Below are 17,167 nucleotides of genomic sequence, written 5' to 3' on the forward strand. Positions count from 1 at the left end.
AGCAAGAAGCCCAGCACACCGAAGAGAATGAATGAGGAGGGGAGTAGCAGGGGATAATGTTAGATAAGCAAGAACTAGATCACAGAGAACCTTTCAGGCTGTGGTAAGGAGTGTAGATGTTATTCTAAATGTCATGCAAATCATCCAGAAAGTTATGAGTTTTTGGACTTTGATCTGATTTAAAATTTAAAAAACTCCTTCAGGCTGCTCAGGATTATAGACCATCGGAAAGCAAGTGAGGAAGCAGGAAGACCAGTTAGAAGGCTGTTGCGTTGGTAAGAGATGACCGCAGAATGGATAGGATGGTGGGAGTAGAGGCAGGGCAAGGTGGGTATGATGTCTTTTAAGTCAGGGCTTTCTGATGGATTGGATACGGGGTTTGAGGGAGATCAATCAGTCAAGGAGGATGCTTAGGTTTGGGGTCTGAGCAATTGGAGAAATGGTAACATTCATCATGATAGGAACGACTATAGGGAGCATGTTTGTGAGGGGAAGGTTATCAAGGTTGCCGTTCTGGACATGTTGATTTTGAGATGCCCTCAAAGATGTCTAAGAGAGGATGTCAGTTAAGCAGGTAGGTACAGGAGTGTGGAGATCAAGAAGGAAGCTAGGTATGATATAAATTGGCCAGAGTTGAGAAGATAATTGAAGTACTTGGTCAGATGAGATCCCATGGGAAGTTGAGGGTGAAAATAAAAGGCTTAAAACTGCTCGACATTTAGAGGTCAGCATTAGGAAGCAGAGCCAGCAAAAAGACTGGAAGGAATGGCTGGTAAGGCAAGAGGAAACCCGGGAGGGCTTGATGTCCTGAAATACGCATGAAGAAGTACTTCAGGGAGGAAGTAATGCCTTGTATTGAATGCCGAGGGCGGCTGGACTGAGCTGCGGCTGCTGGATTTAGGACTGTGGAGTTTGCTGGTGATCTCAATGTGCTATTTCTTGGAATAATGGAGACAAAAGCATGAATGTTAAATGAGTGTGTTAAGGACAGTACCAGTCAACTGAACACTCAGCCTTCAAAGGCCTTCTGTATCTTCAGCATTTAGCAAGAGTTTTCCTTTTGAAAGTTCCTTCTTTAAGTGAATCTCTTGATGTTATCTATAAAGTTAATAAAATGTTCTCTACTTTGAGTAAATGCTGTAACACATTGCAGAAAAGTAGTCGTTTTCATGGCCCAGAGCATGAGTTTTGGAAACAAGATCAGAGCCTTGGTTGAATCCCAGCTCTCCTACTTTCTAGCTGTGTAATTTCAAGCAGGAATGTCAGTAATTTACCTGTACAATTGGAAGTAATTATCAGCCTCTTAGCGTGGGTCTAAAGAGCAGCAGCTCTTTACCACTTGTTCTCTCATCACTTGGCAAGTCAGAAGGCAGCTTGAGGGTAAAGGGCCCTAGGGGACTTAAACCTCTGTCTCTCCAGCTTTGTGTTCCTGCTAGTTCTGACTCTTGCACCCGGCCTATTTACATAAGCCCACTCTCTATTGACAGTATGCTGTCTTTTCTCTCTCTCCAGCTCCTGTCTTCTAAAGAGTTTACATTTCATACAAACCATTCAACAGAATTAGCTCTTCTCGTTACTAGGTTACTTTTTTTAAGTCAAGCCCAGCTGCCCCTCCCCATCCTGAATCTCTCCCATGGCAGCCCTCTCCTCATCCATCAGCATTAGGGATTCTCTCAGTGGGCTGTTCCCACCGCTTTTCTGGCTTAAAACCCTCAGGCCTAAGAATGCGGCTGCTTTGATGATTTATTCAACAGCCTAGAGCAGATCATTTGCAGATTTTCCCCTAAATGCAAACCCCTCTTGCTTGAGGCATATAGGACACATGAAAATACAGTTAACATACAGGACAGGCTTCCATTGGTGCAGAGAGAAATGGTAAAGGAGCAGATGTTAAGTTACTCTTTACTATTTGTGTAACTTTGGACAGATCGCGTTACCTAACTGAGCTTTAGTTCCTTCATCTGCAAAATGAAGTTAATGGTACCTGACTTAACTGGTTGTTTTAAGGTTTAAATAAAGTAATAATGAACATAAAGCAACAAGAGTGCCTGGCTCTTGGTAAATACTCAGAAAATGCTACTTTTCCCCCCGATCCCCCTTGTTTCTGAGCTGCCATCTTATCCAACTTTCTTTTCAGATTGTCCCCAAAGCTTTTGTGTCATCTTTGACATCTTGTTATTCATTCCTTTTATCTGATTAGTAGGTATTTATTATTATTACTTCCTACAGGAAGTATTATATAGTCATCGCTTCACCTTAGGCTTTACTGTCAGTATTCAGGTTCTGTTCATTTGTTTATTTTAACGCTTATTTGTTAGCTTTCCTAATGCATCAAAGATATGATTTTAGAAAAGTTTGTTGTTGGTTGGCTTTTGAATTCATAGTTTACAAGGATTTCTCTCAATTCATAGTGGCTCTTGCTTGAGTTCTACAGTAGATTTAAAAAAAAAAAAAAGAGGGAGTTCCCGTCGTGGCACAGTGATTAACAAATCCAACTAGGAACCATGAGGTTGTGGGTTTGATCCCTGGCCTCACTCAGTGGGTTGAGGATCCGGTGTTGCCGTGAGCTGTGATGTAGGTCACAGACATGGCTCGGATCCCGTGTGGCTGTGGCTGTGGTGTAGGCCAGCAGCTATAGCTCTGATTAGACCCCTAGCCTAGGAACCTCCATATGCCGAGGGTACAGCCCTAAAAATACAAAAAAAAAAAAAAAAAATCTATTTAATGAAGATCACTTTTGGGAGGGCCATTGTCCTCTAATGCCTTGTCTAGTTCATTTCTCTTTTGCTCCATGGATGGCCCATGTTTCTGCTAAGCTCTTCTCTGTACACAATCTACCCTAACCTATGCTTCACCCACACTGGGCCTCTACTTCTCCTAGACAGGGTGGCTTTCCTAAACCATTGATCTTGTTTGTTCAAGCCTGACATAGAGTTACTTAGCTAGAGCTATGAAGGCAGTGTCCTCCAACCCAATCCAGCTGACCAATGTTTTTACCCTCATTCACCACACTAAGTATAGACTTGATCAGTTCTCTTGGTTTTAAATCCAAGCCTCACTTCAAATTTTTATACTTAATCACTCTATCTGCCCACCATAGTGTAACATTTGAAACTTCTGCCAACTCAGCAAAGGGTTTTTGAATTGTATATACTACAGGTTTCTACAGCACTGAAACAAGGCCAAATTACTCCAACTGAGCTCTGTCAAAAGTGTCTCTCCCTTATTAAGAAGACCAAGTTTCTAAATGCTTACATTACTGTATCAGAAGAGGTGGCCTTAAAGCAAGCTGAAGAATCAGAGAAAAGATATAAGGAAGGTAAATTCCTTTGAATTACAATTGTTATATCCCAAGAGAAAGAATTTAATTGGATGTAGCAGTTTCCATTTGGCAAGTGGAGCTTTATTTTATTTATTTATTTATGGCTGCAGCATGCAGTGGCTTGAGGTGGGATCTCAGTTCCTAGACCAGGGATTGAGCCTTGGCCACGGCAGTGAAAGCACCGAGTCTCAACTCCTATACCACCAGGGAATTCCCAGCAAGTGGAGCTTTAAACATAAAAAACATTTCCCTATTATTTATTTATTTGTATTTTTAGGGCCACACCTGCAGCATATGGGAGTTCCCAGGCTAGGGGTTGAAACAGAGCTGCAGCTACCAGCCTTCACCACAGCAACGTGGGATTCAAACCATGTCTGTGACCTACACCACAGCTCACAGTAATTCAGGATCCTTAACCCACTGAGCAAGACCAAGGATCGAACCTACATCCTCACGGAAACTGGGTTCATAACCCACTAAGCCACAATTGGAACTCCCATCATTTCCTTAAAGAATTGGCCATGAGGTATAATAAAAATAAAGCTAATAGATATGTGATATTTATAATGTCCAACTAATAATTTCTAACACAAAAATACTAGTTCTAAAGAAGTATCTTTACCAAAAACTAGTAGTTATTTTAATAAGTAGTATTAATAAAATAATTAGATGTTTAATAACTAGTATTAATGTGTGTATTTCGAACTAGATAGTTCCTCTATTATTTTGGCTTTTTAATGCAGGTCACTCACTGGGGGATTTAGATGGAATTCCTATTGCAGTAAAAGACAACTTTAGCACATCCGGCATTGAGACAACATGTGCATCAAACATGCTGAAAGGTAAAGTTTAACCGACCAAAGCATTGTTTTATAAAAACAAGTGTTTTTCAGTTTAAAGATACTGCAGCAGCAGGGTATTCCCAGATAAATTATATCTGCAAAGTAAATAGGAATATTACCTTTTACTATTTGCTCTTTCAGAATGCAAAAAACAAAATTATTCTTTAGAACTAGGCCTGCTTAATGGATGAATCCTATTTAGGAAGACTCAATAACTGATTACCGCAAACACACTAAGTGACTTCAAACCCCCACTCATTGCTAACACAGAAATAAGTATGAAGTGGCCGTCATTACCCCTCTTGAGGATGGCCTGAAGATTTATTGGCATCTACGGTCCAGTTGGTTTTTATCCCTTGGCTCTTCCATCTCTTATATCACTGTACTTATATAGTGATGCTTAGTTTTATTTTTTAAAGTTTAGTAGGTCAAAAAGGAATTATATTTATCAAGATGTTTGGATCCTGGGGGGAAAAAGAAATGGAAAAAGGATATTTAGGGTACAGTGCACTGAAACTAACATTCTACAAGCTGTATGCCCCAGGTTCCTCCTATAGGTAGACCAATGTTAATTGTTTTGGAATATACACTAGATAGAGGAAACTCTAATTGACAATGAAGATCTATTCCTGCTAGGACAAGATAAAAATTACTGTGTGTAATATAGCACATCTAACAAGAAAAAAAATCAAACTACAATGAGCAAAATAGTGATTTGTGCTAAAATGTGACACAAATGAACTTATCTACAAAACGGAAACAGACTCTCAGATATAGAGAACAGACTTGTTGCCAGTGGTGGGGGCAGGGGAGGGAGGGCTGTATTGGGGACTTTGAGGTTAGCAGATGCAAACTGATACATAGAATGGATAAACAGCAGGGTCCTACTGTATAGCACAGGAAGGGAATCCTGTAATAAACCATACCGGAAAGGAATATGAAAAAGAAGATATGTGTATAACTGAATCACTTTGCTATGTAGCAGAAATTAACACAACATTGTAAATCAACTATATGTCAATAAAATAAATTTTAAAAAATGACTTCTGGTTAGTTTCAAATGAATTGTTACCTCTGTTCAATAGTTTGTAGTACTAATTGTTAAAGTCAGTATTTTAGATTATAAAAATAGTGAATGTATAGACTTTGGAAAATATGTAGCAGTTAGTGGTAGGAAAAAGTAACTTTTGGAAGAAAGTACAAACTACTACTTAAATTAGAAATAATTAACACATGTCAATACGAATTGCTTAATTCCAGCTTAAAATTCTGTTTCTTGCGTAGGATTTACCTGTTCACTGTATTCTTTCCAATGACAAAAATTACTGAAATTTTTAGGGGAAAGGGTCAAGGTAGGGGAGGGATTAAGAGGTACAGACTACTATGTATAAAATAAACAAGCTACCAGGATATGTTGTACAGTACAGGGAATGTAGCTGATATTTTATCAGGGTATATAGCTGATATTTTATAATAACTTTAAATGAAATATAAGAATAAAACTGAATTTTTTTCAGGTTATGTACCACCCTATAATGCTACAGTAGTTCAGAAGTTGCTGGATCAGGGAGCTCTGCTAATGGGGAAAACAAATTTAGATGAGTTTGCTATGGGGTAAGTAAAATTGAAATTTTCTTTTCTTGTATTTTTTTCATTTGTATCTTTAATTTCCTCAAGTGTAGGTACCTAAAAGTAGTGAGGTGATTTCTTGAGGACGCTAATCCCAGATTCTCAGGCCTTCCTTAAGATTTATGTTCTGCTGACCGGTCGTATCTTATTTTGGTTTTAATTTGGACTTCTCTGGTGACTAACGATGTTAAACATCATGTATTTATTTTGCTACCCATGTATCTTTGGTGAAGTTTCTATTCAAATCTTTGCGCTTTTTAAAAAAACCGGGTTGTCCCAATTAGTATCCATGAGGACACAGGTTCAATCCCTGGCCTCGATCAGTGGGTTAAGGATACGGCATTGCCATGAGCTGTGGTGTAGTTCACAGACACGGCTCAGATCTGGCATTGCTGTGGCTGTGGTGTAGGCTGGCAGCTGCAGCTCTGATGTAACCCCTAGCCTGGGAACCTCCATATGCAGCCCTAAAAAGACAAAGAAAAAAAATTTTTTTAATTGGGTTGTTTTATTGAGTCGTAAGAGTTTTTTTTCATATATTCCGGATTCAAATTCAATGTCAGATCATTTGCAAATATATTCTGAGTCTCTGGCTTGTCTTTGCATTCTCCAAATATGCCTTTCAAACAGTACAAGCTTTGGAGTTCCCGTCGTGGCGCAGTGGTTAACGAATCCAACTAGGAACCATGAGGTTGCGGGTTCGGTCCCTGCGCTTGCTCAGTGGGTTAACGATCCGGCGTTGCCGTGAGCTGTGGTGTAGGTTGCAGAAGCGGCTCGGATCCCGAGTTGCTGTGGCTCTGGCATAGGCCAGTGGCTACAGCTCCGAATAGACCCCTAGCCTGGGAACCTCCATATGCCACAGGAGCGGCCCAAAGAAACAGCAAAAAGACAAACAAACAAACAAAAACAAACAAACAAACAAAAAAATACAGTACAAGCTTTTAATATCCTGTTCCTCATTTTCTTTAATGACTTGATGTTTTTTGTGTCTTATCAAAGAAATCTTTCCCTTTCCTTTCCTCAAAGTCATAAAGATTTTTTTTTCCATGTTTCTCCTAGAAGTTTTACAGTTTTAGTTCTTATATTTAGACTTGTGTTCCATTTGAGTTAATTTTTCATATATGATGTGAAGAAAGCCGAAGTTCTCTCTCTCTTTTTTTTTTTTTTTTTTTTTTTTAACATATGTCTGTCCTGTAGATCTGGGACTATTTGTATAAAAATTCAAATTAAATTACTTTGATTCCTTTGTGAAAAAATCAATTGAACACTTTTTTTAGTATTATAGAAAATGGTATTTTTTTCAGTTTCTAATTGTTTATTTCTAATATATAGGAATGTAATTGACTTTTCTATGTTGACCTTTTATTTTTATCCTGTGACCTTGGTAAGCTCACTTATTAATTCTGGTTGGGCTTTGTATAGATTGTTTGGTATATTTTATATAGGTGAGCATGTAGTCTGCAAATAGAGACAGTTTTATTTCTTTTTCTAGCCTTTTTGCACCAGTTAGGACTTTTAGTACAATATTGAATATTAAGTGGTAAGATCAAATATCCTTGCCTTGTTCCTAATCATGGAGGAAAGCATTTAGTCTTTCATCAAAAGCATTTTATTTCCCCTTTTATAACATTTGTCACACTTGTAATATTAGTTTGGTCTGTGTTTCCTGTTTCATACAAGCAGATTCCTTCACTCTCTTATTTACAGTGGCATCTCTTAGTAATTAGTAAACATATGTTGAATGAATTAATCTGGAAGTAAACGTGAACATAGGTTTTTAGGACATTACCTTGAACAGCTGATCAAAATGAACATCACTAGTGAGAGTAGAGCAATACCGTGTACTTCCAGATGTGATTCTCTGAGAAGGAATCACCTATGCAATATTCCAGCTGAGAATGTATTCCAGCTCATAATGAGGAAACAAACAATAAATCTGAAAGGAGAAACATTCTATTAAAATCTCAATATCATAAAAACAAAGAAAGACTGTGAAAATGTTCCAGGCTAAAGGAGGCTAAAGAAAGTAAAACCTATAACTTAAGAAAACATAGGAGAAAATCTTTCTGACCCTGAATAATGCCGAAATTTCTTATATGGGACACATAAAGTACATTCTATAAAATTAAAAATCAGTAAATTGGATTTCCTTAAAATTAAGAGCTGTACTTTGAAATACAGTGTTAAAAATGGAAAAACAAGCCATAGACTGGGAAAAAATATTTGCAAAACACATGTCTGAGAAAGAATTGGGATCCAGTATATGTAGAAACTTTCCCAAATCAAAACAACCCAATTAAAAAAAAAAAAAGAGTAAAAGTTATAAACAACTTCTGAAATTGTATGTCAAAGAAAGTAATACAATTGGCAAAAAGAAAAATCAAAAAATACTTAATGTGGTTAGTCACTCAAGAAATGCAAATTAAAACCACAATAAAGTATATACATGTGAGTTAGAATGGCTTTAAAAATGACAATATCAGAGTTCCCGTCATGGCGCAGTGGTTAACGAATCCGACTAGGAACCATGAGGTTGCAGGTTCGATCCCTGGCCTTGCTCAGTGGGTTAAGGATCGGGCATTGCCGTGAGCTATGGTGTAGGTGGCAGACGTGGCTCAGATCCCAGATCCCACATTGCCGTGGCTCTGGTGTAGGCCAGTGGCTACAGCTCCGGTTAGACCCCTAGCCTGGGAACCTCCATATGCTGTGGGAGCAGCCCTAGAAAAAGCAATAAGACCAAAAAAAAAAAAAAAAAAAAAAAAGAAGAAGACAATATCAAGTGCTGACCAGGATGCAGAACAATTGGTCTTCTCATACAGCACTGGTATGAAATGCAAAATGGTGTAGCCATTTGGAAAACAGTTTAGCAGTTTCTTATAAAATTAAACATACATTTACCCTAAGACCCAACATTCTCAATCCTGGGTATTCACCCAAGAGATGAAGGTTTATGTTTACACTAAAGCATGGGCTCCAGCCCTTCAGTACAGTATTTATTGTGGCTTTATTCAAATTGCTAAAAACAGGAAATAATGCAAATTCATAGACTGGTGAAAAAAGTAAAAAGAGAGAGTAAAGAGACAAGGATAACTAATACCATTCCTGACTCTTGATTTGATCCTGTACTAAAAGGAGGTAAAGTTCTATAAAGGACAGTATTGGATCAACTGACAAAATTGGATTACATGTAGTAGGTTCAATAAAAATATTGTATTGCTGTTAAATTTACTGAGGTGACTATACTGTAATTGTGTAAGAGAATACCAAAGGGTCTTTGGACATGCATACTGAATTCATACTAAAGTATTTAGGGGTAAAGGGCCATAGTATATATTATTTAACCTTAAGTAGTTCAGGGAAAAAATGTATAGATACACACACAGAGCACAAAAATGATAAAACAAATGGGGTAAAATGTAAACAGTAGGTGAACCAGGGTAAAGGCTATGAAGTTTTTTCATACTATTTTTTATTTCTGTAATTTATCTGTAAGGTTGACATTTTTTCAAAATTAAAAAAAAGTTATTAGCATTCCACTAAGAATGCTTCTCAAAACTTCTGCTAAAGAGGAATTCCTTCAAAAGCCTACTTATTGGCATTCTCTTTGGCGCCGCAGGTTAAGGATTTAACACTGTTACTGCAGTGGCTTGGGTTGCTGCTGTAGCATGGGTTTGATCCCTGGCTCGGGAATTTCCCCATACTGTGGGCATGGCCAAAAATAAAAAAAAAGTCTTGTTAACTATTTGAATGTTTGTGACACACTTCAACTGGAAAACCTTAATTTATAAAGGAAATCATCCTAAGCTGAATTAGATAATCAATTTGGATAAATATCTTCTCTTAGCAGACCAGTTTTTTCCTACTTTTTATCACAAATCTCTTACTTCCCATCCTTCACCTCCTCAACCATCTAATTAAAGAAAGTGACATCTAAATAGGCTTCCTGCCTTTTCACGTCCAATTTATAATCAAAGTGGATTATACAGCATCAAAAGCAAATAATATAACCAGGAGATGGAAATTTCACACAAAATGAGCTTTAGTAAGAGATCTTGCTTCACTTCTTCATCTCAGATCTGGAAGCACAGATGGCATATTTGGACCGGTTAAAAACCCCTGGAGTTACTCAAAACAGTACAGAGGAAAGAAGCAGCAGAAGACTCATGGTGAGGATGAGGATTCAAACTGGCTTATAACTGGAGGAAGCTCAGGTGGTAGCGCAGCGGCCGTGTCAGCGTTCACCTGCTTTGCGTAAGATGTTTTTTCTATCTGTACTTTAAAACCCAACTCAATACAGTCATAAGCCATACACAAAACCAACAGTTGAGTCCTTCAGACCTTGCTATTTTTATTTCTCTTTAGTGAGCTCTTTGTGCTCAATGATAACATCAAAATTATATCTTATAATTATACTCAACTGTATGGTACACCTGTGTTTTATACATTTAACCTTAAGACAACATTTAAACTCTTCCTCTCTAGTGTCCAGTCCTCTTAAAAACATAATTTTTGTGGATCTTACAGAATAAACCAGTTGACTTAAATAGACATTGAATTTCATTTTTTAAATCATTTATCTCTGACTGTGGAGATATTTAGGGACATCTTGGCTTTGGTGGAATGCTGCTGAGCTAAATTCTTAGCTATGGTTTATCCTTCAGCTAAATCCAATTTTTGCAACAACAAAAAAAAAAGAAGATGCTCCTAATATATATCAATAGACTATTTTAAATAGTGTGTTTTATAAATCTGCAACTAAAAATGTCTATCAGTAAGTAAAGGTTTTTCTAATTTGTAGGGAGGCGATTTGTTCAACTGTCAAACTTTGTATTTGGAAAGAATCCATCAGTCATGCTTTATGTCTTAAGTCTCACTTGTAAAGCATTTCTTAACCATCTAAAGAAAAGTAAATAAATATTGCTGTTATTATGTGTTTATTTTATTGGTCTCAATTTAACCAAATAGAAAGTTTTCTTTTGTAGTACTATATTTTATTTCCACTTAATTATCCACTGAAACCAAGCTTTTTGCAGGCATTGCAGTCAATAAGTTATTTATACATTTTAGAGCTATGGAGATTTAGATTCTACAGTTTTTTTTATAGTTTTCCTAAAATCTTGTTAACAAGTAAAACCATTTCATTTTATCTCTATGGAATTTTATAGTACCATATTAATATTAATGAGAGTTCTGACAAGTTAGAGTTGCAAGATGAGGTGTATTTTTTTTCCATCCCCATCACCCCACTTAGTGTTATCTTTTCCTAATATGCTTTGAGAAGATGGCATTTTGACACATAATTCCTATGGAAATGTGGGTTTTACTTTTACACAGCCGTCAGGGAATCCTAATAAGAAAACGTGTCTTTTTAGAAATTGGGAAAGCAGCAGTCTGATTTTGTAGCTTAAGTGGACTGGGTAACAACGGCAGTCTATGATACATTTTCTGTAGAGCACAAGGGCTACGTGATAGGTAGGAGCCTTGTTCAGTCCAAAGCTTCACTCTGGGTGTTATCATGAGAAGCACAGGAGTTCCCGCTGTGGCTCAGTGGAAACAATCTGACTAGTATCCATTGAGGGCAAAGGTTCAATCCCTGACCTCCCTTAGTGGGTTAAGGATCCAGCATTGCCATGAGCTGTGATGTAGGTCGCCAACATGGCTTGGATCCCGAGTTGCTCTGGCTGTGGTGTAGGCCAGCAGCTACAGCTCCTGGGAACCTCCATATGCCATGGGTGCAGCCCTAAAGACAAAAAAAAAGAGAGAGAGAGGCACAGACCCAGAGAAACTCCAGGTTCAGTGGATCTCAAACTGACAAGTATTCTGCTTGATTTTTCCCCCTTTGGATTTGTTTCTTTTATATATAAGTAGTTTTTAAAACAGGAAGATTCTAGGAGTACTATGCAGCCACTAAAAAGAATGAGTTAGAGTGTCATGTGGTGGCATGGAAAGAAGTCCAAGATACACTATAAAGTGGAAAACAAGTTGCAGAACAGTATGTATAGTATGACCTTATTTCTGTTAAAAGTAATAATTATATATGTATATATGTTAGTTGTATGGAAATGTCTGGTTGAATGTATATCAAAATTGATAACAAGATTATTATGGGGCAGTGATTATAAGAGAAAATTCAATGTGGAGAAAAGGGAACCCTCCTACACTACTGATGGGAATGTAAATTAGTATAACCACTAAGGAAAACGGTATAGAAGTTCCTCAGAAAGCTAAAAATAGAATTATCATATGATCCAGCAATCCCACTTCTGTGTATATATCCAGACAAAACTACAATTCAGAAAGATAATGCACCCTGATGTTCACAGCAGCACTGTTCACAATAGCCAAGACATTAGGCTACATTAGGAAACAACCTAAATGTCCATTGACAGATGAATAGATAAAGATGTGGTATGTATCTCACATATGTATACATACACATACATACACAGTGGAATATTACTCAGCCTTAAAGAGAAAAGAAATAATGCCATTTGTAGCAATATGAATGGACCTAGAGATTATCAAACTAAGTGAAGTCAGAAAGAGAATGACATACCATATGATATCACTTATATGTGGAATCTAAAATATGACACAAATGAACTTATCTATAAAACAGAAACAGAGTCACAGACATAGAAAACAGACTTGTGGTTGCGGAGACGGAGGGAGTGGATTGGACTAGGAGTTTGGAGTTAGTGGATGCAACTATTACATTTGGAATGGATAAAAAGAATGGGAGTTCCCATTGTGGCTCAGTGGAGTAAGAATCCGACATAGTGTCTGTGAGGATGTGGTTTTAATCCCTAGCCTCACTCAATGGGAGTTAAGGATCAGGCATTGCTGCAAACTGCTGTGTAGGTCGCAGATGTGGTTCAGATCCAGTGTTGCTGAGGCTGTGGCATAGGCCTGCAGCTGCAGCTCCAGTTCGACCCCAAGCCTGGGAACTTTCCTATGCCACATGTGTGGCCTATTAAAAAAAAAAGAATATATATGTATGACTGAGTCACTTTGTTTTACAGCAGAAATTGGCACAACATTATAAATCAACTGTATTTGAAAAAAAGAAATTTCACTTTATACCTCATATAGTTATAGAATATTTTAATATTTTATGGTGGACTTACACTTTTTTAATCAGAAAAACCTTTTTTCTGAAATAGTTAAAAATTTTTTGAAATGGTTAATTGTGGTAAAGTATACCTAACACAAAATGTATCATGTTAACCACTTTTAAGTGTACAGTTCAGTGGTGTTACGTACATTTATATCATCATGCAGCCAATCTCCAGAACTTGTCTTACTTGCAAAAATGGAAACTCTGTACCAGTTAACAACAGCTTCCCATTTGTCCTCCTCCCACCTCCCCGGCCCTTGGCAACCACTCTTTTATTTTCTGTCTCTAAGAATTTGACCACTCCAGCCACCTCATGTAAGTGAAATTATGCAGTATTTGTGCCATTATGACTCACTTATTTCACTTAGCGTAATGTCCTCAAGGTTTCGTTTGTTTGTTTTTTAATAATAAAAACTGACGCTATAGGTAACTGAGCAAAGAAATGAACAGACACTTCATAGTTGGGTAATGCAAGTACAAATAAATGTGAAAAATTTTTCAAAAATGCACATTAACAAAGCTTTTGGTTATCAAATTAACTAAGTTTTAAGAACTACTAGTATTCAGTGATGATAAGGAAACATAAAACACAATACTGATTCACTGCAATTGGGAATATAAATTGGTATAACTGTTCCGACAAGTAATTTGACAAAACATATTGAGAATTTATAATAACAGGCAGACCCTTTGGCCCATTAACTCTACTTTTTGGAGGCTAGCCTAAAAAATAATCAGATATATGGGCAAAGATTTATGTTTAAAAGGTGTTTGTTACAAAATAATTTATTATGCAGTTATGCAGCAACAACATAAATGTTCAAGTAACTTAAAATACATTTTTAGACACTGGGTAGCCAAAAGGCTATATCAGAATTTCTGAGGAGGGTGTATTTAGTTTGTAAAGTCATACTATAAAATTGCCATGAAAAAAAGGTATCACAGTTGTATGTATATTGACAGGAGAATGGACTTTAAAATTGGGAATCAACTGGAAATTGCCAACTGATAATAGAATATTATACATATTTAAGATTTTCAATAATTTTAACAATGTAGTAAAAGTCTCATGATAAGCAGAAAAAAGATAGAAACTTATGATTACAGAATGACCTGAATTATGAAAGAAAAAAATGCATTAAGAAAAGAGATGCGGAGTTCCTGTCATGGCTCAGAGGTTAACGACTCTATCATTCATGAGGACACAGGTTCAATCCCTGGCCTCGCTCATTGGGTTAAGGATCTGGCATTGCTGTGAACTGTGGTCGCAGACGCAGCCTAGATCCTGTACTGCTGTGGCTGTGGCGTAGGCTGGCAGTTATAGCTCAACCTCTAGTCTGGCAACCTCCATATGCTGCAGGTACAGCCCTAAAATCCAAAAAAAAAAAAAAGAAAAAGAAAAGAGACATGACATTAACATGCCAAAATTAACAGTGTTTGCCTCAAGGTGGTGGAATATTTTGTTACTTCTTTACATTTTTCTGTATTTTAAGAATTCTCTGAGATAAGCATGTTTTACTTTTGTATAATCAAGAGAAAATACACTTTAAAAATATACATTTAAAAAGATTCCAAATAAAACTAGAGCCATGTTATCCTGCTAAAGAGAATTCCATTTAAATTCCAGGGCTTTAGGATCAGATACAGGAGGATCGACCAGAAATCCAGCTGCCCACTGTGGGGTTGTTGGTTTAAAGCCAAGCTATGGCTTAGTGTCTCGTCATGGTCTCATTCCCCTGGTGAATTCAATGGATGTGCCAGGAATCTTAACCAGATGTGTGGATGATGCAGCCATTGTGTTGGGTATTTATATGATTCCATATAGTTTCAAAACATTATAATTTCACTGTAAAACACTATGTCTGTTCACTCAGAAGTATTTTTACTTACAGGTGTACTAGCTGGGCATGACCCCAAAGATTCTACCACAGTACAAGATCCCGTTAAACCATTTATGCTTCCCAGTCTGACAGATGTGAGCAAACTGTGTGTAGGAATTCCAAAGGTAACTCTCATTCCTTTACAAAAGTACCGTTCAAGTCAAATACAGTACACAGACTTGAGAAACAAGTCTTGGTTGGGTTTGAATCCCTGCTCTGCCAATTTTATTAGCTTTGTGACATGAAAGTAAATATGTTACGTTACTAACCTTTCCAAATTTTAATTTGGAGCTGGGCAATAATTTTTTGGAGAACTTTTGGTTCTGGGAGATGGTCCTATGCTCTGTAAGATGTTGAGCAGCATCATTAGCCTCTACCTCTAGAGGCAAATCCCCACCACCACAGCCCCACAACCAGAACTGCCTGCAGATGCTACCACATGTCCCCCTGTTGAGAGGCAGGGGATGATGTTGCCCCCAGTTGAGACCAGTGCTATAGAAAAATACTATGAAATCTTTAAAATCTTCAATTAAGGTAATAGGTGTGTCTACTTTTAAAGGTTTTTTTTTTTTTTTCTCTTTTTAGGGCTGCACCTGTGGTATATGGAGGTTTTCCCCAGGCTAGGGGTCTCATCGGAGCTACAGCTGCTGGCCTATGCCACAGCCACAGCAACACCAGATCTGAGCCACATCTGCAGCCTACACCACAGCTCATGGCAAGGCTGGATCCTTAACCCACTGAGTGAGGCCAGGGATCAAACCCTCAACCTCATAGTTCCTAGTCAGATTCATTTCCACTGTGCCACAATGGGAACTCCATACTTTTAAGGATTTAGAGAAAACATAGATTGTAAAAATAAACCTATTTAGGAATCCTAGACCCTTTACTTATCTCCTTTGTAACGTTAGAAAAGTTACTTACCTTCTCTAGTCTCAATATTTTTCATTAATAAAATGAAGGCTGGTAATACCTACCTCATAGGATTTTTAAAAGCATTAAATGAGAGAACCTTTGAAAGCATGTAGCAGAGTGCCTGATATATAATGAACACTTTACAAATGTAAGTTCTCCCGCCAGATCTCCAATCACTAATATTACATCCAGCTCACAAAATCTAGTACTGTGCTCGTCATGCCATAAATGCTTTTAAATTAGATCAACCTTTCTAGCTACCTACTCAAAATTTAATTAGATTTTCTAATGTATTGTCAAAGGTTCTGAAGTACAAATTTTTATAAAACCATCTATACAGATGTTCTAATTTCTGCATTTTGACTTTTTCCAATAAGGAGTATCTTACACCAGAATTGTCAAGTGAAGTACAATCTCTCTGGTCCAAAGCTGCTGACCTATTTGAATCTGAAGGGGCCAAAGTAATTGAAGTGTCCCTGCCCCACACCAGTTATTCAATTGTCTGCTACCATGTACTGTGCACATCAGAAGTGGCATCGAATATGGCAAGATTTGATGGGCTAGAATATGGTAAGGTACCTGCATTTTGCATTTTTAAGGTAGTTGTCTCAAACATGTGAAAGGCTAACTTATTAGTGGCAAAAAATATTATTCCCTGGAATAATGTTAATGATTTAGGGAAGTATTTCAGTGAATCCTTTCACCTTTGTCATTTAAGCATTATACACACTCTATTCATCATAATGCCTCTGTATCTTCCATTCACCCCTCTGGACTGTGAATATCTTGAAGGTACAGAATCATAGCTTTGTATTCTCCATCCATCCAGCATGGAACCTGGCACAGGGGAAGAGCTCTGTAAACATTTGAATAAATGAATGAATGAGGGAGGGAGGAAGTAAACAAATGAAGTTTCCTCTTCTTTATCTTCTTCTCTCTCCCTGATTCCTGACAGATCAGTCACAGGGAAGATAAAGAAGAGAGACCATTCAGGTCAAGGTCCCAAAATTTTAGCATTGGTCACAAATGTGACTCTAGATCTGCTTTTCAGCCTGAACTTTATTTCCCTTTCAAGTAAAGTTTACCTCTTTTTTGTTTTCAGGTCACAGATGTGATGTTGATGTGTCTACTGAAGCCATGTATGCTGCAACCAGACGAGAGGGGTTCAATGATGTGGTGAGAGGAAGAATTCTCTCCGGCAACTTTTTCTTATTAAAAGAGTAAGAGAATCAGTTTAGGAATTTCCCCATTCTTGAAAACTCAAGAGTAACGTAGTAGCATGTCTATCAAGTCTAGAAATTGAGATATTTGCGAAGGGAGCAAAATCCTTATGACTTGAGTTAGAAGTCGTATTAAAGGCCTGCTTATGGTACTTTCAGCTCTTGGTTATTCAAAAACAACAACAAAAAAAGTTGATGCTCTAGCTAAATGATTAGTACAAGCTAAGTGGGAAGCTCTGAAGGATTTT

At 37.4% G+C, this 17,167-nt stretch overlaps 1 protein-coding gene across 3 annotated transcripts in view; it reads left to right on the top strand.

Moving 5' to 3' along the window:
• Window positions 1-17,167, top strand: part of QRSL1 (glutaminyl-tRNA synthase (glutamine-hydrolyzing)-like 1) — a 31,271-nt gene that overhangs the window by 2,828 nt on the left and 11,276 nt on the right. For 2 of the 3 annotated variants that reach the window (XM_005659343.3, XM_003480294.4), the window contains exons 2-9: window positions 3,160-3,319; window positions 4,066-4,164; window positions 5,682-5,778; window positions 9,865-10,041; window positions 14,535-14,710; window positions 14,800-14,912; window positions 16,077-16,269; window positions 16,802-16,919. In XM_005659343.3, coding sequence (XP_005659400.1) covers window positions 3,160-3,319; window positions 4,066-4,164; window positions 5,682-5,778; window positions 9,865-10,041; window positions 14,535-14,710; window positions 14,800-14,912; window positions 16,077-16,269; window positions 16,802-16,919 — 1,133 coding nt within the window. The remainder of the gene's footprint in view (window positions 1-3,159; window positions 3,320-4,065; window positions 4,165-5,681; window positions 5,779-9,864; window positions 10,042-14,534; window positions 14,711-14,799; window positions 14,913-16,076; window positions 16,270-16,801; window positions 16,920-17,167) is intronic. The other variant, XM_021090539.1, reaches the window with a different exon arrangement.

This window comes from Sus scrofa, chromosome 1, assembly GCF_000003025.6.
Source record: "Sus scrofa isolate TJ Tabasco breed Duroc chromosome 1, Sscrofa11.1, whole genome shotgun sequence".
NCBI lineage: Eukaryota > Metazoa > Chordata > Mammalia > Artiodactyla > Suidae > Sus > Sus scrofa.